Genomic DNA, 26,135 nt, shown 5'->3' on the forward strand with positions numbered 1-26,135 from the left:
AATCGAAAGTGTAGCATAGAAATTGCGCGCGACAATGGTGCTACCTAGCAGTGACACAAGAAAATTTTCTTAATACATTCCCATCTAAATAAATATCAAGTTTCGGGTTGCATATTAATGCATAGTCTCGTATCGAGATTAATGCGTGTGAAAAAATAAAAGTTGCTCGATGCTCGACGAAAATGTTTTCATTAATTTTAACGTGTCTTTATGTCATACAAATTTCATAGAAGTCTGAATTGAAACAATTTTACCATCTGTGGAGGATTCGTTTTAAATATCATATATACAGTAGTAGTGTACTCTACTGCATGTGTGCATCACGCAATTCCTGCACTAATTAGATACGTATTTTCCTGTACGTAAATTATACTTAATTCTTTAGATATTTTAGTTTTTTTATGTGACGTTTTTATTGTGTAAAATATTTTAAGTATGTAAATGGATATACATATATATATATATATATATATATATATATATATATATACACATTATACAAACACTTAAAGTAATCAAAAAGTGTATAATATACGAAATAAGTCCATTATAAATTTGTTTTAATTAATTAAAAGATTTTACAAGAAGAAATAAATATATAAAAAATTAATTAATAAAACATTCAATCGTAAGTAAACGTTATTAAAAAGAATAAAACCTATAAGAACAAATTTTCAATGATTAGTGTTACATACATAGAATAAATTATTGAATAAAACACTGAATCGTAGGTAAGAGAATGGTTATCAAGAAAATAAAACCTACAAAAACAATTCTCAATGATCATTCGGTGTTATATGATAACATAAACGTGATTGGTGTGTACGCAGCATAAATTTATAACTTGATCATTGTTGACGCATAGCACCGCGAGAGTGCGCATTACTCAGTGAAAGAAAATGGTGGTTATTTGGGTGTAGTCGGATGATTTTCTACATCACAAATGTGAGTACCGGCTGACTAAAAAATTACGAGTGCTGTTTGTCAGTGCGTCGCGAAGCTAATATGATCGGGTCGATATCTGAGGTAATGAAACAATCATATAACTGAACAAATATCTTATATATCCGTACGAAACCGCTAATTTTAAGTAGATATTGTTATTCACGCATCTCCGCATGACAAGTATACTTGCTTGTCTTCCCCATGTATTTTATCAGACAAAAATCATGGATAAATCGGTGACGTTCATAGAGAATGAAAAGATTCGAATTTATTCATAGGTCTCGAAGCTATTCGCCGCCAGACAATGTGTAAAATATGCACTGACGCGATATTTTTGGGATAGATGTCACATTATCTCTTTGGTGGTCTTGACTATATGCGCGCGTACGAATGTGTGCATTTATTTGATTTGCGGTATATGTGTGTGGTACTTCCTCTTCACCCCTTAATACGCATGTGTTTGGCATGCATTGTAACGGTGTGTCCGTGAGATACGTATATCACAGTATATACGTAAGACCTGCTACTTGCTATATACTGTCAACATTTTTCAAGTGACTGTTCCACGATGCTTGACAACATACTGCAATATTTAACGAAGTAAATTTTATTCCCCACCTGTTCATGTTCAATCTCTTTATTTCAAATTATTAATACTTCTTGCAGTTATTTCGTTGAACAAGTTTACGAAATTCATAAGTAATAATAAATACATAAGTGTTCGATTTATTAATAAATAACGAAATATTGTCTAGACGATATATTTAGTATATCTAAATCACTAATTCTGAGATCGGCTGTCCTCACATTTATTGGCAGTCGACATGATCAACATTAGACTATTGATGTTGTTAAATTTATATAATCCGTCCGGTATATAAAACTGTTTGCAAAGTAGGGATTATAGTGAAACCAGAAGGACTAATACACACATGCAATTCTGCCCTCTGTAAAATAGATTAATTCAAGCTTTATTGATAGAATTCTATTTCTATCACAAAATGTTCTTCTATGTAGTTCCAATTTTGTTTTTTATTCCTTTTTTAAATAAACAATTTACTTCGCTTGTAGATTTTTGCATATTCGTTACTCGAATAATTTGTAAATTATTCCTGCATTTAACATATGGTATGATGTACATATATAATATAAAATTATTTTAATAAAATTATTAATTCGCATTTAGTGCAAACACTGATAAATTATTAACATTATTTAAAATTACAATAAAATTATAATGATGAACATAATGAGATAAACATACATATTTATTAATATTTAAAGTATGTCATATAAAATATTTAAATAGAATAACGTAAAAAAGATGTTTATTATATATGACAAATATTAATTTTAAATTATATTTTACTCACAATACATGTGTATTATTACTTTGAACCATTAATAATAAACAATATTTATAACTTATAAACAAAGTAAATGTATAGCTTGCTTGAAATAGTAAATTATTTTTTAATATATATAATATTAAATCAAAATATACTTTAAAATCACCAATCTATTTTGAAAATTTATGTTGAATTAAAAATTAAAGATAAGTTAAAAGATAAATGAAATATTTATATAATATTCAATCAGAACCTCAAAATTAAAAAATTTGTTTCATTTTATAAAAAATATAAATTATAATAAAGATATTATCGCAGTCAATTTTTCCTATAAAGAATGGATATTATTATAAACAAAATAAATTCTTCATTTATTTATGAAGTTTTTGTCATTAATATTTTATTATTATTATTAGTTACTATTATTAATATCAATATTTTTTCTGTTTCCAGAATCATTTAACTTCTTTGGTATTAAATATTTATTAAGAAATTGAAGTAACAGAGTATATTTGGTAAAGAAAGGAGGAAAAGATCTGTGATGAATATAAGAACCACATACTCTGTGCACTTATATAAATGCATCCAGTATTTTATAATTTGAAAGATAAAGTTAATTAAAGATACCGTTTTTCTAAAAATCTTTATCTAAATCAAACTGGGAGAGAAAATATATATATATATATAAAAATTTATATATATATATAAATATATATGTACATATATATAAAATAGAAGACAAGGATTTTTATAAAGTGAATTCTTTCATACGTTGGTTATGTGCAATGCCGAGATGCTGCAATGAAAACAAGGCAGTGAGTTCGGTTGGCACTAGTCGGGAACATAATACGGAAGATATTTTGTTAACACAGAGTCGTTCTTTTACAATTGGAAATCAGTTGGAATTAGAGGAAGATCCACCAATTGTTGAGAAATCACACAGAAGAGTAAGGTGTGATCTAAGTCCAGTTCCAACAAGCACAAGTACTAATTTGAATATAAAGCTTTTAAGTATTAAGGTAAACTTCTCATAAATTAGTTTTAGATTTATATTTTATCTTTTTATATTCATGTTGTTAATTTTGCAAATTTATTGAACATTGTTAATATCTCTGTGCACACTTATTTATTATTACATTGAGGATTATAATACTAGTGTATTGATTACAGGCAGATAGAAATAGTCGTCAAGATCAAGTGGAGACTGGATCTGGTGGGTACAGAGAACGGAAGAAAGAAATTAAAAAGAGAGCAGCTATAGGCAATACAGTGCGTGGATTCCTCTCATCTGGCCACAGCAGGCAGGACAGGTATAATGATGTCTGTATCAAAATCATGCTTCTTACATTGTCATTTTTTATCTTCTGTCATTTAATTTCTTTGCTGTAATTCATTCTTTGCTTTTCATTTAACTATACATGTTCAATATATATGTATATGTTTAATTTGGAATGCACTTTATAAAGATTGTTCTTTAATATACTATTTTACAGATTCCGTTTTCTAAATAATTATTCTATTACAATACATAATCTGAAACATGTCTCTAAGGAACGGAGTGTTTGTGTACCTCTAATTTTGAATTTTTAAATTACTGAATATAACAAACTATAATAATATATTAAATACTAAAACTACACATGCACAGGAATTTTTTGTATATCTCATCTGTACTGTACATGTACATATTGAAATTATTACAATCTTTAAGAAACATTACTTTAGAAAAATATATTAACTAAAATATTTTATGTGCTAAAATTAGTTGAAAAATTAGTGAATGCTGAAGTACTATAAAATCTAATCAAGAAATTTTTTTCCACATGAAATTAGAAAATTTCACCAGGAAAGGTATAAATAAAGTATAAAAGTATAAATATTTTCAGAATTACTGACCCTGAACTTCAAGTATGAAATTTTATAGGTACTCAAAGGTTAGTAATTACATGATTTACATTATTGTCATACTGCAACATAGAACTATTCAATTATTATTTATTGTCACTTAAACGTTCAAGAAAAAATAATAATTTATCAACAACTATTGATTTATCTTTTTATGTTTTGGAATTTTTATCATTATTATAGATTGTGTATATCTTAAATTTATTTTTCAAACATTTTTCATACTTTTGCTTCCTTTAAGATTAAGTAGTACTTCAAACCATTATTCATAGCATTTCAATATTATATAATATAACGATTTCATGGCTGACGTGTACATACGAGTACATTTAGTACAGATGAGGCTAAACATTAATTTCTTAATTTAGATTTACTATTCTTCATAGTTATATAATAAAAGGTATTTGATTGCAAAATATGTGTGTGTGTGTAACATTTTCCAATTTTTATCATATTCATAAAACACAATGTAATACATGAAACATTTCATGATGACAAATATGACTTCGAATTGGTGTAATCATACTTTCTGCTATAGTTTGTATTTATATTTTGTATTACAAAATATAAGCTTTCTACATACTTTATATCTAAATTGAAATATATATAATTATATGATTTAAACGTAAAATTTAAACTTTGTCTTTTTTTATTAAAGAAAATAATATTTAAAAGAAGAATTTAACGAAAAGAAAAGGAAATATGGTGTAATAATTATGTAGTATATTTAATAATGTTTTAGGTATGAGACAAATAGACAACAATCTTCAGGGGGAAGTGGCCTGTCAAGTTTATGTCCAAAGCTGGTGGCCAGTGGAGGTAGCGGTAATCAGAGTGGGATTAGTCTGGCAGTGGGCCACTTAGCCTCTCAAGAAGGAGTAGGTCCTTGCTCAGTTGTAACCACTCAAAGAATTCATAATCACACACATAATCACAAACGCCAAAGAAAATTATCTATTGTCTCACAAGCTGGCACTAGTGCTCATAGTTCTGGAGATAGAAAGGTATATTAGAAAACAAAAGATATTTTATATCTAAGTAGTATTTTCATATAACTATAAATTTTATGTTTTTATCTATTTTCTTAGACATCAAATCTAAGCCGTTCCTCTACACCAATTTGCAAAAAGCAAGTGCGGACACAAAGGGCTGATCATACGGATTCATTATCGATAACAAGTAACGGAGTCGCCAGTAGCTCACCTTCTTCTAAAAAGAAAGTTTTATCTGCGTTACGAATTTGTGAAAAATCATCATCTCGGAATCTCAATTCACCATCTTTAGATCATGAAAATGATCGCAGTTTTAGCGATGCAGAGGAAGCTATTACAGCAACAGAAAATGTGTTCAATGTGCCAGGTATTTTATACTTGCATTCAGCAACAATTTTTGTATATAGAACGTTTTACAGATTTTACTACGAAGTTCGTTTTTATGTACAGGATCCAGTTCCACACCTTCAACACCACTTAGTCGATTGAAATCAAAAAAATCGGACGAAGATGAAACGAGTGTGGAATACAATATTAGTAAAGAAGGTGCTGATTCCTCACGAAACCCATCAGACAAAAAAGGATCACTAGATTCCAACGAAGAAAAGACGTCTACATTAGAATGTTTCGAATCTTCTAAAACTTCGAATATTATAAAAAAAATATCGGCAAATAGTATCGACGAAGAAATAAGTACACAGAATAAGCAAAAAATAATTTCCACTTCTTCCACAAGTACGAAATCCAGCAATATAAAATCTAGAAACAAATATGTTGCAGAAAAGATGATTGAGCAACACAATAGCAAAAATTTAAAAGGAATAAATATGGAAAAAAATATAAATACAAGTTCGTCCACAGAAACATCCATGAGTTCAACAGCTAATAAAAATAACGAAAAAACCAAACGGAAAACGTCTAACGAAGAGCCGAAATCTACTAATATTGCAGAGAATGAAGACTTAACTAAAAATTCTGAGAAAAATGTGATAGATGATAAAAATGACATGCAACAAAGTGAAGAAATGGTAAAAAGCTCAAGATTTGTAACATCAAAAGTGTCAGAAGAAATTGTGGAAACTGAGATTAAGGATATAGATGCGCAAAGAGAAGTAGAAGAAGAAGTGACGATATATGATGAAGATGATAATGGCACCAGTATCAGTGATATTGTTGCTACTCAAGCGCTTCATGAATCTCTAAGTAAATTAGGTAAAGTACCACCATTAGATACTGAGTTGAAGAATGTCAAGGATACAAACACCCAAGACGAAACCAAGATGGTAAAGGAAGAAAAAGAAAAGGAAGTCGTGCAAGAAGAAGCAGTGGAAGGATTTATTGGTCCTTTACTTGATGAAAATTTTAAAGCAGATGAAAAATTAACACAGAAAACAATGGCTATGGAAGAAGTACGAAATTTATTGATGAAAGTTAAAGTGCAAACTGTTGAAGATGATGATGATGAAGAAAAGGCTATAGGTATATCACCAGATGGTAGATTTTTAAAATTTGAAGAAGAAATTGGTAGAGGCAGCTTTAAGACTGTATATAGAGGTCTGGATACTCAAACTGGTGTAGCTGTTGCTTGGTGTGAATTGCAGGTCAGAGATATGTAATTGAATGTTTGTATTACTTTTAAACTGATTTGTATATAATTATAACTTTTAGGAAAAAAAATTAAATAAGACGGAAAGATTAAGATTTCGAGAGGAAGCAGAAATGTTGAAAGGTTTACAACACCCAAATATTGTCAGGTTTTATGACTATTGGGAAGTTACACTTACACGTAGAAAATATATTGTGCTAGTCACTGAACTTATGACTTCAGGAACCTTGAAAACGTACGTTTTTAAACTCATGAAAAATTTTAAAAATTTCTAATATTATAATTATAATTCTAAATTATTATACAATTCCATATAGGTATCTAAGACGATTTAAAAAAATTAATCCAAAAGTTGTAAAATCTTGGTGTCGACAAATTTTGAAAGGCCTTAGTTTCTTGCATTCGAGGTCACCACCAATTATTCATCGTGATTTAAAATGTGACAATATCTTTATTACTGGTACCACAGGAAGTGTAAAAATTGGCGATTTGGGACTTGCTACTCTTAAAAACAGGAGTTTTGCAAAAAGTGTTATTGGAACACCCGAATTTATGGCACCAGAAATGTATGAAGAACATTACGATGAATCCGTTGACGTTTATGCGTTTGGAATGTGTATGCTTGAAATGGCTACTAGTGAATATCCATATTCAGAATGTACTGGACCGGCACAAATATATAAACGCGTAGTATCGGTAAATTATTTAATGACGTAAACTCAAATTTTACTGAACTTTTTATTTTTTATATAGTATTCATTTTTATTCAACGTGTCAAACAACATATTAAATAATGTTTGTATTATACGCAGGGTGTAAAGCCGCAAAGTTACGATAAAGTGGAAAATCCAGAAGTACGTGAGATTATAGAAATGTGCATTCGATTGAAAAAAGAAGAACGGCCTTTAGTTAAAGATCTTTTAAATCACGAATTTTTTGCGGACGATGTTGGCTTAAAATTAGAAATGGTTTCAAGAGATTCAGCCGTAGCAGATGCGGAATTATCGCGTGTTGAATTCCGACTTCGAGTGTTGGATCCCAAGAAACGTACTAACAAACATAAAGAGAACGAGGCGATACAGTTTGATTTTGACATTCAAACTGATAATGCAGAAGAAGTAGCCTCAGAAATGGCTAAATCTAGCCTTATACTTGAGGAAGATGTCAAGGCTGTAGCAAAAATGTTAAAATCGCAAATCAGCACTTTGTTACGAGAGAGAGAAGAACGTAAAGCCAAAGAAGAAAAGGAACGTTTAGATCGAGAAGCGGATAGTGCTAATACAACCAATGAAAATTTGTTACAGCAACAATTATTACTTCAACAAATGCAATTGCAACAGCAACAACAACAGATGCAATCAAATATGAGCATCCAAATGCAAGGTCAAGTACAAATGCAGTTGCAACAGAATCAAATACCTTTGCAACAACAACAACAAATGCAAACTGCTGCACAACAACCTCAGCAACACAATTTACAACCACAACAAGTCCAATTGGTTCAACAGCAACCATTAATGCAGCAACAAACGTCTGTTGTTCAGCCACAGCAAGCACAACAAATGCAACAAGTGACTCAGGTTTCACAGCAGCAAGTGCAGTACCAACAACAGCAATATCAACAACAGTTACAACAACAATATCAACAGCAACAACAACAGCCACAACAACAATATCAACAGCAACAACAACAGCCACAACAACAATATCAACAGCAACAACAACAGCCACAACAACAATATCAACAGCAACAACAACAGCCACAACAATTTCCTCAGCATGTTACGCAAAATTTAACTGCTACTTCTTCACAATGCTCTACCCCTCAAACTGTACAGACTCAACCACAATTTCCTCCAGTATCTCAACAAATACAACAACAGCAACATTTGCATCAGCAACAACAGTACATACAACTGAATCAAATGAATGTGCCGCAACAGATGGGTCATCAAATACAACAAGCACAGATACAAATTTTATCACAACCCCAACATATGCATCAGCAAATATCGCAACCTCCACAAGTGCAATATTCTCAACCGCAAATACAGCATGTTCAAAATCAGCAGTACTATCAGCAGAATACGACAGGAACCTCAGGATACAGTACGCAACCCCTATATCAGCAAAATATATCTCAACAAGTGTATCATTCATATGCCAGCTCAAGTTCCTCTGGCCATGTAGAGATTTTATCATCCAACCAGCCTACAGCCCAAATTTATTCTCATCCAAGTATCCCTCAGAATACAGCACCTCCAACTTCACAGCCTTACATGCAACCACAGCCAGGACAAGTGCAAGCATCTGTACCAACTGGTCTAAATCTTCAGAGCACGTCATCAGCGACTCATATACAAAATACAATAACATCAACAATTCCAAATATGCAAAGTGCACCTACTCTTATTTCGAACAGTGGACATCAATCTCAGTCTCAACAAAATGTCTTAGTTCAAATGAAATATTCGCAAAGTTCTAGTATCCCTACTTCTGTACCCATATCATCTGGGATTTCTGTGCCATCAACAACAGTGTCTCAGCAACAACAGCATTTTATTTCAAACACAGAACAGCTATGTTCTAACACAGAAAGATCTTCTTTATCTAAACAAGATACAATGGATTCTGTGCAATCTTTGCCAACAGACGTACCGCCTACTATTCAGGATCAAGGAAATGTCTCTAACGTGTCTAACATAAGCACATCTCAAGCAGCGATGCCAAATGAAGGGTAAATATATGAAATTTCAATAATTCTTTAAATAAATATTGTTTAAAAAACTGACCAATATTTTGTTTATATAGAATAAATCAAGAAAGTGCAGAGAATGTCACTTCATCCGAAAGATCTAGAGTAAAAAGATCCGGTACGAAACGTAAAAAGCCTGGTATCAAATTAACAGTTTTATCTGTAAGTAGTAATGAGGGGCAATCAATGATTGTTGAATGTCAGTTAGATACCAGCAAACAAAAAACTGTGACATTTAAATTCGATAGAGATGATATGGTACCTACTGACATTGCTAATAACCTGGTAAGTAAATAATAGAATTTTATATGTCAATATTTTTATCTTCAAAATTTTTATTATTATTCTATTCTTATTATCTTCAGGTTGCTGAAAATTTATTGCCACAATCTCAATGTGAAACGTTCGTTGAATTGATAGAAGATATCGTTAAACAATTACGTTTGGATCCTACACGGGCTTTACCTTTAGTAGCACATGGTCCACCAGATCAATCTGCCGGTGGTAGTCCAGTCACGAGTCGTCGGCCTAGAGATCGTGACCACAGTCTTGATACAGCTAAGGTAATGGTTTTCTTTCCGTTTTTTCAATTTGTTTTATAGATATTAATATACTACGAATATAATGAAATTTATACAATTTATCTACAAAGGAAATTCGTTTTCTTTTTTTTTCTTTTTTTCTGTTTTTTTATCAGAGAAACAAATAGAAATAAATTTTGAAATAGAAGTTTTTAACAAAAATCATTGTCATTAGTATTATTACTTAAGAACCTGATACACAAAAGTCCATAATGCATATCATAGGACTATTTTGCTTGTTGTAAGTTGTTTTCTTGAAATAATAGAACCATGTTTCTTATATATTTCATATTAAAATAACGTTGTGGTTACGCTCGAGATGTATATCTCGTGATCCCATAAAAAAAACACAAGGGTGTACCTCCAAGGTATAATTGGTGTGTATCGTTTTGGACGCAGCAGGTGAGACATGGCTCGCTAACTCGTCAAAGCAGCCACCGATCGTCGTACAAAATCCATCGTAGACACCGTTCGGTGAGTTCATCGTCCCCTCTATACCTTATCCTGTTTCCTGTATTTCATCGTATAATCGTGGACGTTTGTGCATCCTTTTTGATTCATGATACATTGTGTTCGGACATTTGTGTATCTTTTGAAGTACAGCAATATTATATGACGACATTTCCTGCATATTAAAATCCTCCTATAGGCAATTCGTATAACATAATGGTTAGACTATGGCCAGGACGTAGTTTATACTTTAATTTTTATATATTTATTCTTAATTATATATTATATTTAATTTTTACTTGAAAATTTTTCAGGAAAATTCACTCTTTTATGAAGATTATAATTTCTATTAGCAGTATATTACAATATATTTATATATAAGAGAATCCTATATATATAAAATAACAAACAACATTCATACAGCATTCTTTAAAAATGAATGAAATTGTACTTATTTAAACAGATTTTTTTGTAACATAATAGTATTTTAAGATATGCATTCATTATTAAAAATACCTATTTGTATTTCCCTTTTTTAATTTATTTTAAATATACTTAGTATAACTGTAACCAACTTATATAACTGTATTTTGCAATAATTATTTCATTTATGCCGCTATTTGGTTTTGTTTACGTGCATTGTAATTATTTTATTGGTAAAAGGTAAACTTTGATAGCTAGATAATTATTTTTTGTATGATTCCAGAGAGACGAAACTTCCAATACTTCTACACCTACCAAATTATTACCGATTGATCAAATTCTTTCTCACATTACGGGCTCCACCTCCATGGATAAGCAACAAAATGTGCAAACGCCTGATAGCCAAATGGGTCCTGAAAACACATCAGCTGAAGCATCCAGAAGATCATCAACCTCTACACAAAATACGGATACATTAACACCGACTAATTTACCAAGCGATCCCACTGATCCAACTCAGGAAACCATAGTTTCTGCAACAGCAGACACAGTGTTAGACGCGCAAAGTATACTTAAAGATGAAACAACTAAATCAACTTATATCCAAAGTCAAATAACTGATTCGACTGTAAATCAAATAAATGAAAAATCTAAAGAATCCGTCGTTCAAGATGCAATGGAACAAGAGAAAGAAACGAATAAAGAGACACATTTTGATGCCACAGCTGCAGAAGTAGCTACATTAACTGCGCCACCTCCAGCACGAAAAATTTCTCGTTTTTTAGTTAGCCCTGTAGTTGAACAGAAGATTGTTACAAGTGAAGAGGGAGGATCTACTTCTGTAGAAAATACAGATAAATCTAACGTATTAACAACTCAGCCTAGTTCATTATCGCAATCAAATACAATTGATGAGGGGCAAGTAAAACACGATGATCTAGAAGTGAATGTTTTAGAAGCACAAGCTATGGTTCCTGAAAAATCTAATATCGAAATCGTTACGCAAAATCCTCAATGTATCGCAGAACAAGTAGACACTGTTCAAACAATTCAACAACCGGTACAACAATCAATTACTCTTCAAAGTACTGTACAAGGGCAAGCAATCCTACCCATATCACAAATGCAACAGAATGTTAGTGCTGTGCAATCTAGTCAACAAAATGTAATGGTTCCAGGATCAGCAATAACGCATCAATCGCCTCAACAGGTACAAGTTGTATCTCAAAACGTAGCCATGCCACAAAAGGACCCACAAACTCAAGTTGCATCGAGCGGAATCAATATATCAGGACAATATCAAAATCAATCTATGCCATGCAATATTCTATTACAGCAACAACAAATTCCTATACAACAAAGTATAGCGCAAATGCACATTCAGCCTGAACATCAGCATCAGGGACAAATGCAAGCTCAACGACCATTGCAACAATTTCAACATCAACAAATACCGCAACAACATCAACAATATGTGATACTTCCTAGACATATTCCACAATTACAACCAGCCACAATCATGGATGAAAGAAACCGCAGGATTTCTAATATTTCTACAACATCGAACATGTCTACGGATTCCCAAATTTCGGAAATTACTAATATGACGGACGATAAGAAGCAAACAATGATCATGCCCAATTTATCGATGCCCCAAACACAGCATGTACAATTTATTTCTCAACCAGATGGATCAAATATCACTCCTTTACCACAGACTGTTTTGGAACCAATCCAACAGCTTCAAACAGCACCTCAAGCTACAGTGACTGTCCCAGCAAATGTATCTGTACCTGTTTCAGTTCCTGCCCATCAAACTGTCACTGTAGAGATTGCTCCTAAAGTTACACTTAAAACTAAAGAAGTTTCATCAACGCTTCCAGATTTAGCACAAAATTTAGCAAATATACTTTCGAACCCGAAATCGAAATCTGTAACTCCTCATTGTTTAACTACCCACGAACCAAGCCAAGCTGTAAATATCCCAGGAACTACAATACTCGAATATAAACCTACTCTCCAGTCTGAACAGTATTTTCAACCTATTCAACCAGAAGCAAGTCAAATACAACTGCAACCGCAATTACAACACAATTATCAAGTGAACACAACACAGCAAGGAATTTCACAAACGTTTCAATTTAGTCAACAACCTCATCAAGCTCAAATACCTCTGCAGCAAACAATGCAACTGAATGCAACCCATCAGATCGACCCTCAGTTACAAATGGCACAACAAAATTTTCAACAGAGCAAATGGGCTGCTTCTATGAATCAAAATATTATACAGCAATCTGTGTCAATCAGACATATTCAACAGATTCAACCACAATCGCAACAAACTATCCCACAACACGTTATACAAGAAATTCAAAATGTAGAAAGTTGCATTTCTTCCGATCAATCTCAGTTTCATTTAAAGCTCCCTGATCAACAACTCTTAGGAAAAGTATCCGAAACAGAAGCTCAAGAAGCTAATTCAGCTGGGTATGTATAGTATATATAATATTGCCAAATATTTAATACAGGTATGTTTATACATTAATTTATTTTGTCTATATATTAGGCGTACAAGTTCTGAATGTCCTTTATTATTGGAGAACGAAAGCTCTAGCCATGATGTAACTCCTGAACACACGATCGTTGAATCTGTAGATTCGGTATTATTTACACAAAATCAAACATTGCAACAACAACAGCAGCAGCAGCAACACCAACAGCAGCAACAACATCGAAAGCTTAGTCAACAGAATTCGCTAGATAAAGTCTCAGATACGACTACTGGAACTAGTGTTCTGGGTGGAACAGGTCCACAAACAATAGCAGATCTCCATCAAAAGCTTGTTCAATTAACAAGTCAGCCGTCCGAAGCGCTTAATGTAGGCACACCTCCTATAAGTTATCCAGCTACTCCTCATAATCACCAGATAATAGGTGGATATGATGCTTACATGCATTCTTTACAACAGAAACTTGTTAATATTGGCATGCCAATTTCCACTACACATGGCATAGTAAGTAATTTAAAAAATATAAAGAATTAAATTTTTTTGTATTTTGTATTAATAATATGATAAATACATAGCAAGGTCCTCTATCACCTCAGACTACGATACAGTCAACTACAAACTTGACTGATTCAAATGTTCCAACAAGTGTGGAAAGTTCTGTTTTAACTCAAGAAAGCTCAATTCAACAACTTACGCTTTCTCAAACTGTAAGTTTGACGTTAAGAACGTCATATACATTTGTCTTGAAAGATTCAAATTAATAAAATGAAAATATAAAATTTTCTTATGTTCAGCATGTAGATTGCTCTCTCGATAGTCCAACTCCAACACTTGGAGGGGCTCCTGTAGGGTCTGAAACTATGAGTCCGAGTAAAGAGAGTATAAAAGTTCGAACCCAAAGACCGGGATCTCGTCTCCAAGAATTAGAACAAGAATTAGCAAAAATTCACAGAGGATCAATTCCAGCAACAGCTTCTCCACAACCTTTAACACCGCCTGTATCCATCAGTTCTGTTCCGCCGTCGTCCGTTGGTTCTATTCAGCTGCAACCATCGTTACAGTCTACTCAAAGTTTATTGACTACTGTTCCACCTGTAACTGCTGTACCTGTTGCTACCGTTACTCCCAGTGTCTTTACATCACGCTCTGATACGAACACTCCGGTGCAAATAGAATCTCAAGAAAATGTTTCCGAGGTACATATAGAGTATATTTAAGTATAGCAAATTTCGGTATTTTCAACGAGCGTTTTCGAAAAATAACTAACTAATTTTAATAGAAGGTTAGTACAACACAACCTGTTAGAAAAATATCAAGATTCGTGGTTTCCAAGGTCGCAGGTCCTCCTAGTAATGCTGCTACACCGATTCAACAACATACCGATATGTCAAAAAATCAAACAGAAGATTCAAAGGTTTATCATATAGATGACACACAGGGTAAGTATTCTAAAGATCAATAAAATAGATACATTTAGAAATATTTAAAAATTAAATATTCATGAATTACAGGTACACCAGTACAAATAACTCACAGCCGTGAGGGTTCTCTTCCACCTACGCAAATTACTCAGCCTATTAATGCTCCTGTTGTAGAAGTAAATACATAGCTTCACTAAGTATATGTTTAATTAATTTATGCGCCATTAATCCAACTGTTAATTTTATTTATAGCAAACAGAAAAAGATGAGAGATTTTGGACATTAACACCAAGTGAAGAATATCAATTGCTTATAAAAAAGTAGGTTTACATCTATAAAAATTTCATCTTACAATTTTATAATAATTAAAAATTAACTTCTTTTACTTCCGTATATATACAGGCAAACTATGGAATTGGAATCCCTACAAAGAAGACATAGAGAAGAATTGGAACGATTTCAACAGCATCAATTACAGCTATTAATTCAACAGCAACAGCAAGCAAGTGTACTTCATCAACATCACCATCAACATCATCCAGTGCTTTATCATACTGTTACGACTAGTGTGCCAGGTTAGTAATTAATAGTTACTTTAAGTAACTTTAAACAACTATTTTATACATCCCATTTCAATTTTATTATATTTCATCGTCCATTGTAATGACATAATTCTTTTCCTAACAGGACAAACTAGACTTCCAGGTACAGAAGACTATTTAATGTTTAACACAACGCCCCAAACTCCTTTACAAAAAGCTCCGAGTAATTATCCAGATACCGATGAAACATTACGATTAGCTATGCAGAAATTGAAGCAAACTCCTTTGCAACTACAACCACAACAGACGGCAACTGGAATACCACACGCTTATGTTATTCCAATTCCAGTAGTGCCTTCTGAAACTATGCAAAACGTGTCTACTCAACAACCTACTAGTTATACAAGTGAACTAACCGAATCTCTAGAGCCAGCACATAATCCGACAATTATAAATTCAACGCAATATCAGTTCACGCCTATATTACCAGATGGAACAAATATCGCAGTATCCTCTACTGGATCCTTAGTTACACCTATACCGATATCAAGTTCAACGGGAAGTGGAGGTTACATCCAGTATCATGATAATCAAACATTATCAAATTTTCAAACATTTAGTTGTACACCACATGGCGGTTTCTTTTTACCAGCTGGTTATCGGCTAATATACGCTCCTTCTGGTGGAACGTCTCAGTCGCAGCCAGCTACACCAGCTACCCCACATATAGGAAATTCTCATGACGGTACACCGCCGGCAGAACCTTTGCACGCCGCAAATGTTGACAATTCAACAGCTCCACCTTCCCATACCGATCAATAACGTAATCTTCAGCAGGTTATGATCTATATTTTTCGATTTACTCATTTTCGTAATACATTCTTTATTTAAACGTGTTGCCCTCATCTACTAGTATGAGAATCATGCATTATTACAATTGTTATTCTATTATAGTTTTGCTAATACGTATTGCTACCCTCGTCTTCGTGGATATGTATGCGAGGAGATGCGAATGAAAGTATTTAGGATGTATTTGATATTGTAACATCCGTGCGTATCGCTAAAATATTCTCATTATCTGTGCGTCAGCATATTAATTATTTGATATGTGCCTCACAGCAAAATTAAAACTCTCAATTCGTACACGGAGAATATTTTGAATGAACGAATTAAGCTTCTGGACAAAAAAAAACATAGGAAAGAAAAAGAAATAAAATATTGAAATTGAGGATAGAGGCCTTTACATGTACTGTGCTTATATCTTATTGTAGTAAATATCCTTCTTTAGTGAAAATGCTTATTAAAAGACTTTTTCTGCTCTCAATTTATTGATAGCACAGTCCACATTAGTACAGGCCTCAGCTAGTCTTACAAATGATGGCGTACAGCCATTCTGCTCGATATATATGTATAACTGTTAATGTATACTGAATGCTTTGGAGAGAGAATGTATGTTTACGTGTGCATGGATGTGATTGCAGGAGTCAGACAGAGAAGAAATATGATTAATATAGTCACTGTTATGCTTTAATGTATTTCTAGCGATTTTACCTATTTCAATTAAAAAAAAAGTCATGTGTTACTAGTTAGCAGTTTCATGTATCTTATCTAATATTATATCAACTATTATCTTTTTTAGACTTGATTGTGAATATTTTTATTATTGCATATTTAATTTATCGAAGTTTATTTCATTTGAATTGGCATTTCATTTACAATACGTTCTGAAATACATTTGCACAATCCATTCCTTTGAATATTTTAGGAATTTTTGTTATTTAGCACTTCAATTTCTGATAAAATGGTGATGAAAATAATGGTAATCATCACAGATATTGAGAATCTAATTAAGAAAAAAAGAAGCTCAATAGGGACATGACATATGTATGAAATTCATACATGTTTTAACAATATCAAAAATAAAATAATCTAGTGCTTGTGTTACATCCCAAAAAACATATTTTAAATTTTCATCTGTGCTATCACATATTGCATTTTGCAATATAGTTAAGAATAGCTTATTTGTATAACTACAAATATTACTGCTGTTTATCGGTGATTATAATGTTATCTTTATTTCGTTCAAATAATTGCAGTTCGCGTCGTTTTTAATGTTGCGATTTATTACTGCTTTAAGCATGAATTTATTATTATCAGTATTAGAATTTCGAAAACTATTTTAAAATTTTGAATATGAAGTTTTTTCTTGTAATTTCCAAGTTATTGATACTTGATCATGATATTATATTAAATTACACTCAATTGTTTCATATAGACATATGTTTTATTTCTAAGTTTTGCATACCATAATTCCGTTATTTCGTTTTGCACTTTATTTGGGAGAAAATATAATTATAACTTTAAATCCAGTTAATCCACCTGGTAATAAATTCATGTGGCTGTTGAACGAAACATTATAATATAGGTAATTGTATGTATTTCTTATGGAAATGCATTGCAATTATTCTTATATAGTTACTTTTAAATAAATTTATTAGATAATACTCAAAGAAAATGCATAACATGTAATACTTAATGTACATATTATTCATTTACTGTTAGGTGGATTGGCTTTTGATAAATATGCAGCTTCTATGTTTGTTAATAAAAGCTGAGTATATGAAGTTTCTAAAATAAACTATATTTAAATATAATAATTTACAGTGATATAGTTTGGTAAAAATTGATTTTGAATTTCTTAAACTTATTCATTGAATGTGATGAAATGCATGAAATAAGACAATAGAAATGAATATTATTTCATTAACAGCATTGCAACGGACTACTTCCTTCCAAATATATTTTACACAATGTGATTTTAGATATGCATAGTATTATAATGATAATGATGATGATATAATTGGAGTAAATTTTTGTAAAACATTATTGTTGTTTTACCAAAGAATACCAAACCACACTGTTACATACAAGAAAAAAATCACAATGTGAATTCATCATAATTCTCTTCTACTAATATGGCATCTAACTTGATGGAATTGAACAACTTAGTACATTCAGACATAGGTATTACAATATATTTTTCAGAAAATATGACAAAAAAACAAGTAAATCATATTTTGCTACATTTAAAAGATTCACACATAAAGTCTTAGTACATATTGATGGATCAGAATTTAATGAAGTAATTTATTAAAGTTATTTAATTTATTTAACAGATTCATATAATTAATTGCAAGCATATATAGATAATTTGTTGATTTATATATATATATATGATTTATATACATATATATGTATATATATATAGTATGTACTGTATAAGCATACTGTTCTAAACATATGAATATATCGTATGATATTTTAGAAATGCAATTGTGAAAAACACGTGTTTCTTGTGTTACATTTTGCTTTTTCAAATTTCGAATGTAAAAAAACAAAATTTGACTTGAATAATAGAATGAATTAAATTTATCTATAAATTACCCTTAAAATTACACTGTACAAAAATTTGAAGCTCACTAATTAGAGCATATAAAAAAAGCTTTTTAAAAGAATTGTATGTAACTATTACAGAAAGGTTTAATTATGTTCTAAAATATCTTGTACTAGTGTTTAACTACCTTGCTTGTAACAAAAATGAAAAATATGAAAAAAGTTTAGACAAAAATAATCGAAGAGCTTTTCCTGTGCTAACTAGTGTATAAGTTCATACATGCTTTAAAACTTATGTAATCTATGTTGTGTGAAATTCTATAAGAAATTTTGTAAAGACTGATTAGATATGCATCAGCATTCAATATATTGCAAAAAAAGAACAAAATTAACCATTCACTGTATGGGGAAAAAGTTGTAACTAATAGAGATATATAGAAATTAATACAAAAAAACCTGAAATAATTTAGATTCAACTCAGAATAATATTATCTTCCATTCCTTATTTGAGAAATAATTACATCAAAATGTAGTTTGTGATGTTAATTAATACATTGTATATTTGTGAAATTTATGAATATATTATGTAGACAACAACACAACTTTTTTAATTAGTATTGCATGTACTATATTTTTAAACAATATTTTTCTATGTCACATAAAATTATAAATTTATTGAAATTCTTTTACATGAGTTATGTTAAACTTAAATCATCTATTGCAAAGATTATAAAGAAAATTAAAAAATAGTATATTTTTAACAAATGATTGTTTCAATAATGATATCTACATATCATTACCATCTTTATTTACATTTGTTTAATAATTATTTTACAATAATAGTATAGTAGATATAAAAATAGTTTGTGGCCACAAAGATGTTAACTTATATTTATATTGATTAAATTATAGAAATTTCATTATAAAAAACTTTTAATTTCTGTTAGTTTTAAAGCAATCTTTATATAAATTTTATATTATCAAACATATTCAAAACAGTCACTTCAAGCATTTTCTTCATTAATTCTATATGTATTGAATAGCCTGCAATTTAAATGAAATAAGTTACTAATGAATCATGCAAAATCAATGAAATAAAACAATTCACTATATAAAGCACAAAAAAATTATTCATTATTTTATTAGAAGACAAGAAGATCATACTGAAATAAAAATTATTAAATGAATTAAATAAGTAAATTGACCAAAATAACCAATTGTGTGTATTATGAATAAACTATGGGTATTTACGAACCACAAAAAGAAGACCTAAATAGAAACTTCTTTCATTTCTTAAATATTATAAGGAGTATATTATTTTGAATATCTTTTATATTTTTGTACAATATATAAAATAAAATAAATAAAAGTATAAAAATGCGCGGTATAGTTATAAATAATTGCAGGATCAAACAACTTTTATTAAAATATCTTTTTAGTGGTTCATAATTTATAATAAAGGATTAGAAATACGATATACTTACGATTAACGGAGTTGTGAAGTGCCTATAATAATTATGCTATTGCTTCCATACGATTTCGATGCCGTGCGTAAGCACCCATACAGGCAAAAAATCCAATGATTCCAATAATTAATCCAATGATCAATGCTAAAGTATCTCCAAAATCAAAGCTGGACGAGGCCATTGCAAAATTAAATGTCGTAAAAATAGCAAGCAAGAGATAAAACCACATGTTTGCAATATAAAAAAAATTTGATTATCTGATATGATAAGTAACCTTCACGATGATGGGTTTTAATAAACACTACACCTGTACGATAAGATTCACATATCTTGCGCGTTTATTAAATCAACTTTCAATTCGCTACAAAGTTACTATTATTTTTTTTTACTTTGTTACATCATACACATAAAATGTACAAATCTTTATTTATCAGGTTTTCATTCGACGACCAAACTAGTATTGTTTAGTCATTTCCTTGATTTTAAAACGTAATACAACGATTAATATTATGATCCAAATTTGACAATTACAAACTATACAGTTTCTATATTAAGTTTTCGTTTCTTTAACATTATCAAAGTTAATTATCTAAAATGTAAAGTCGATATATGTATATAATAAATGATACTTTGCGTTTAACAAAATTTTATTATAAATACAACATACGTATATGAGAATAAATAAAATGTCAATTTTTAAACGATATTAAATAAATATCATTAAAAAATATATTTTTATGAAATGCCTGTTTTCTGCACGTACTTCCATATGTCTTATTTCAGAACATATGCATATATCAAATACATATAACTTTTATATCAAACATTTAGGTTTGCTTAATTTATATACAAAATTCCATATATCATTTTAAAAACTTTATCTAGTTTTTTGTGGTTCTTATAAAACAATTTAAATGTTTTCAGAGAAAGTAAATTTCTTTAAAAATTTTATATACATGTTCTCTTTTTTACAGGGGGAAAGCCTACAAAAAATATATAACAAATGTGGGATAAAATATGCTATAATACATTTATATTTTATACTATAGTACAGTAGTATTAGATCACAGACATAAATGTTTATGTATTAGATAATATTGTATATGTAGTATAGTATAGTTAAATATTATAGTACAGTACACTATATAATATACTTATAGTACACAATATACGCCAAAAAATATATACTACGCTATAAAATATAACTAGACATTTAAAAAATGACACATATTTTCCAATTATTCTTGAGGTTTTGAAAATTTTTGTAAATATTTCCCCAATAGTAGTTGCCCAATCAAAAGACATATTCTGCTCATAATGTTCAGATCAACCTATTTACGAATACAACGAAGGCAACCTATTTTGATGAAGATAAAGATGTATCTGTGCGATGTTTAAGGTGGCGTCACTTGCTTACTGGGGAAAGTATAGAGAGAAATATTACATTGGCGCGTATCGACCGAGCAAAAACAATTTTTCCCCTCATCGCTTACACATTTCAACTATTTGACACAGGTAGAGTGAATAAAACTATACGAATATTTGTTCGTTTCTTAAATGAGATTTTTCACATTTTAATATATTAGCATATACCTTTTTCAAAGGGATAATCGTTGCCGTTTTGTAGCCATTTTGCTATCCGTTGATAAATACAAGACATATTCGTACCGACTGGTGAACCGCGTACCTCTTGTCACATATAAAATGCTAATGCTTATTTCAATGTTTTGACCGATCTTCGTCTACAAACCTTTTCTTTTTTTTTTTTTTTTTAACACAATACTATATTAAAGAATGTATACGTGTAACAAGTACATGCACAATCACGTATGATACAGAATATCCAAATGCTGTGTAAATCAATTTAAAAGCGAATAGACGTGAAGGACACAATCGCATTTATATTTTTCCTTCGATATGATTCTTTAATATTGTTTGTACTTTATTTCACTATGTGATTGAAAAAGATGTACATAATATTACAGTTTTGATAGATATGTTTTTTATATATACAGAAAACTTAAAGAATAATAAAGTATATATTTTTGCAATGTATAAGGCATGCATTCTATAAAAAAGGTATGTCCTAATTGTTAAAAATTATAAATTAAATGCTATGCTTTTTATTATATGTGTCATATATATCGATTATATATATTATTGCATATATAATAAATATATGCTTGAAAAGTAAGAAGTATATATTTAAAGTGTTATCGATTGTATTATTATTTTTACTTTAATAAACAGATCGTTTATTAAATATGAAGCTTAATTTTTTATGTTTTATATTGTTACATTTTGATATAGTTTTAATGGTTATAAATACTTATGTTTGCTTTTAGATAAAAGTCAGTTTAGAGATAATTAAATAACATTTAAGTAGGTTTCTTTCTTTTTGAGATACTGCGAATTGTAATATATAAAATAAATGTAAATGATATGTTTTTTTAAGCGCCACTTTTTGGACATCAGAATTTAGAACCAAATCTATTATGGAACTGTCACATGAAATATTGGATACAATAGATATCAACGATGACAAAGATGTGATGGAAGTATTGAAGCATGCGATCACAGAAGAAAACATTATAGTAGAATCAGAAACTACAGAAGATTCTGTAGAAACGGAAATAGAAGAAATTATAGAAATAATAGAAGAAATAGAAGAGGACAAAGAAGAATCATCACAGGATGACATTATTCTTATTGAAGATAATAATGGAAAAATTAAACCAGAGATGGAAGTCTATGCTTTTGATGAAGATAGTTCTATATTTAAGACACATACCGATAATGAACACGAAAAGAAAGAACAATATGATAAAAGTAGTAATAAGCAAGTTATAGCATATGATGTAGATGAAGATTGGCAAGACGAAGATATGGAAGAAGAAGAGTATGAACTGAAGTTTGGACAGAGTTCTAATGTATTAAATCACTGCACAGAATCTTTGCAAAGTCAAAGAATACTAAGCAGTGATAAAAAATATGTAAATAACCAAGCAACCGCTTTACCATTACAAACAAATAAAACAGAATCAAGGGATAATGTAGAATCTTCAGACAAAGTAGAAAAATCTAAATTAAGCCTAGAGTTTAAAAATAATGTGAATAGCGACGAAAATATTGATAATGTAAGTCATGAGATTGTAAAGAATGTTGAGAATAATCTATTATACACTGTTCTTGGTACAAAGAAGCAAAGTTCAGTAAAAACATTTCAAGCAGATAAACTGTCGGATACTCATTATATCAAGGTTTGTATTACCAAATTATTTCATTATACATAGCTGCTATTATTTGTCTGTATAAAAGTAATAGTTTTATTTTTAGATGGAACAACTTGACGAAAATACTATACCAGTCGGAGGAACAATTTATTATGAAGCAGATAATATAGAAACATTGTATGTTGCACAAACAGTAGATGATAGTGAACAGTATTATGATACTGCAACAATGGAAAATGAAGAACAAGTATGGGAAACAATTAATTCAGATACCAATCAAAACCAGGAGAAAGAAAATTCTCAGGTATTAATTTAAAAACTGAATGTTTAAACTTATTTCTTTGTTTTTCTTCATTTACTAAATAAATTTTCATTAAATTTTCATCCATTTTAAATTTTAGGATCAAATATTTTTACATGAAGATGAGGATGGTCAATTATACTTCAAAGATGAAACTGGTACTTTACAGCCAGTGTATTTGACTGAAGATGGACATTATGCTATTGCAGAAAACAGTGATGGTTATGAAGGCAAAGAATCACAAATGAAATCTGACCAGAATGCTAGACAAGTGGATGAAGAATCTTACTCTATGCCAGATAGTGAACTCAAATCTACTCATAATAATAAGCAGGTATTTGTAACAAATTCTAAAACGTGCAATATCAAAATCATTTTCCTATTTTCATCAGTGTTACTTTTCAGAACTCTATAGTATCTACTGCTGAGCTAGATAATGAAGATAATACTGTGACTATATCTCTAATAATATCCGAGGATGAACATGGACAAAAAAGAACTCAAGTTATTATACCAACAACGGATAACTTAAAATGTGATATTTGCAATAAAAGCTTTAAAACGTCGTTCCAGTTACTTCGACACAATAGACTGAAACATGCTCGGGAAGAAGATATTACAACCAGAAATTTCCCGTGCGATTTATGTCCTAAAAGGTAATTCTTTATATAAATTAAATTTGTTTTATTAATTGTAATAATAATAATCAATTTTTTTATTCGCATTTCAGATATCCAGATCAAAATTCTTTAGCTCGACATAGAAAGACTCATACTGGTGACCGACCATTTCAGTGCCTCGAGTGTCATAAAAACTTTCCAACATCTACTGCTCTACGTCGTCACTTGACACTTCATAATTCACAATCTCGACCTCTTCCGTGCATTTACTGCGGTCGCCGCTTCGTAGATAAAGCTAGTCTGGTTAAACACGAGCAGTCGCATTTGGCTGGTGATCAGCGGACCCACACATGCGATGTATGTCATAAGTCATTCTTACATGCAACTGATCTGAGTCTACATAAAAAATATCATGATCCTGATAAGAAATTTGACTGTGAGGTTTGTGGTCGAGAGTTCAACAGATTGAACAATTTGCAGAGACATATGATGGTACATCAACAAGTACGTATGATCAATACGATCTTAGTGTTTAAATTGTTCGGGTCTCGTAAGAAAAAGAAATGTTTCCATATACTTTTTGCCATTTCTCTCATATTTTCTGCAACTTGTACGTACTACGTAAAATTAAGGAATTTATATAATATAATAGGAGTTGAAATATCTTAAATTACACAATTATAAGTATTCTCAACTCTTTTAAAAGTAGTAATTTAATTATAATGTATGGTATTTCTTTTATTCCCACATTTTAGCAAGGTGCGAACGAGGAAATACTTTCTTGCGACGTATGTGGCATCACCTATAAATTCATGAGTTCGTTGACGAGGCATATGGTGACGACACATATGAATCCAGAAAAATTAAGGCAACAAGCGGAAGAACAACGAAGGAAGCGTGAAAATAATTATCGTCGTTATCTAGAAAATCGAAAAATGTACGAAACTCAACATTCAGGAGGATACGGAACAAAACGGAATTATCACAACACACGTATGCTTAGTGGAAGTAATGATGAAGCAGCTTGATTTGCATTTTCAAATCACGATGACCACTAAGAAAAGTACCATAATAAAACCATAATTTTTCAAAATAAAAAGAGACATAAATATGATAAATATTTGCATATAACTTAGGGATATTTCTCTATCATTTTCTTCGCTATAGATAATTGAATAGGTAAATATTAATTTAATAAATATATGAATTGTGTAGTGTTTGAAATATTCATGTATCTTTATAAAAATTCAGGTATATGCTTTATGTATAGCATACATATGTGTGTTTAAAATAGAATATGTATATATAAATACACTTCATTTTTATTGCATACTAGGTATTTACATTGTAGATACAATTGTTATTAGTAACATTTTAATATATACATATTTTATTGTAATTTTCATGTAATTATAGTCGTGTAATGTAGGTAAGTACAAAATATTGTAAGAGTAGCAAAAGAGAAAGTTTATAAATCAAATTTTTCGTACGAATGTCTCTTAATATGAGTCATTATTATTAATGCTAAAAGATGGCTAAAAATAATTTTTTTAATTCGAATTTGTATAAAAATCATATTAAAATATAAGAAATAAGTAATGTTTTGATATTCATATTATTTTGTAATTATTCTTCTTTTATTG

The 26,135-nt window shown here is 30.3% G+C and overlaps 2 protein-coding genes and 2 long non-coding RNA genes across 14 annotated transcripts; 2 read left to right on the forward strand and 2 right to left on the reverse strand.

Moving 5' to 3' along the window:
* Positions 1-116: 116 nt before the first annotated feature.
* On the forward strand, positions 117-17,124 carry Wnk (Wnk kinase). 9 transcript variants are annotated; one of them, XM_072010675.1, is made up of 22 exons: positions 117-358; positions 732-1,026; positions 2,748-3,313; positions 3,465-3,604; positions 4,942-5,203; positions 5,288-5,558; positions 5,642-6,792; positions 6,860-7,032; positions 7,115-7,493; positions 7,610-9,534; positions 9,609-9,837; positions 9,918-10,115; positions 10,533-10,607; positions 11,290-13,493; positions 13,573-14,020; positions 14,092-14,223; positions 14,311-14,712; positions 14,796-14,955; positions 15,028-15,113; positions 15,190-15,257; positions 15,340-15,512; positions 15,625-17,124. In XM_072010675.1, the coding sequence occupies exons 3-22, from the start codon at positions 3,080-3,082 to the stop codon at positions 16,299-16,301; spliced, it is 9,387 nt and encodes a 3,128-aa protein (XP_071866776.1). In that variant the 5' UTR covers positions 117-358; positions 732-1,026; positions 2,748-3,079; the 3' UTR covers positions 16,302-17,124. The 9 variants fall into 9 exon arrangements, with proteins under 9 accessions (XP_071866776.1, XP_071866780.1, XP_071866782.1 ...); XM_072010679.1 differs by having other exon boundaries at positions 14,799-14,955; XM_072010681.1 differs by having other exon boundaries at positions 14,850-14,955.
* LOC139990985 (uncharacterized) lies at positions 3,628-4,959 on the reverse strand. The gene is made up of 2 exons (XR_011800717.1): positions 4,825-4,959; positions 3,628-4,789 (listed from the first exon to the last, which is right to left on the reverse strand). It is a non-coding gene; the product is annotated as an uncharacterized lncRNA (long non-coding RNA).
* A 2,513-nt stretch (positions 17,125-19,637) lies between the features above and the next one.
* On the reverse strand, positions 19,638-21,569 carry LOC139990984 (uncharacterized). The gene is made up of 2 exons (XR_011800716.1): positions 20,357-21,569; positions 19,638-19,916 (listed from the first exon to the last, which is right to left on the reverse strand). It is a non-coding gene; the product is annotated as an uncharacterized lncRNA (long non-coding RNA).
* Positions 21,570-21,712: 143 nt separating this feature from the next.
* On the forward strand, positions 21,713-25,981 carry LOC139990980 (uncharacterized). Of its 3 annotated transcripts, none has more exons than XM_072010685.1 (7): positions 21,713-21,853; positions 22,794-23,598; positions 23,675-23,875; positions 23,973-24,206; positions 24,278-24,528; positions 24,603-24,996; positions 25,248-25,981. In XM_072010685.1, the coding sequence occupies exons 2-7, from the start codon at positions 22,834-22,836 to the stop codon at positions 25,518-25,520; spliced, it is 2,118 nt and encodes a 705-aa protein (XP_071866786.1). In that variant the 5' UTR covers positions 21,713-21,853; positions 22,794-22,833; the 3' UTR covers positions 25,521-25,981. The 3 variants fall into 3 exon arrangements, with proteins under 3 accessions (XP_071866786.1, XP_071866787.1, XP_071866788.1); XM_072010686.1 differs by having other exon boundaries at positions 24,603-24,933; XM_072010687.1 differs by having other exon boundaries at positions 24,603-24,849.
* The last annotated feature ends 154 nt before the right edge of the window (positions 25,982-26,135 follow it).

Source organism: Bombus fervidus, chromosome 9, assembly GCF_041682495.2.
Source record: "Bombus fervidus isolate BK054 chromosome 9, iyBomFerv1, whole genome shotgun sequence".
NCBI lineage: Eukaryota > Metazoa > Arthropoda > Insecta > Hymenoptera > Apidae > Bombus > Bombus fervidus.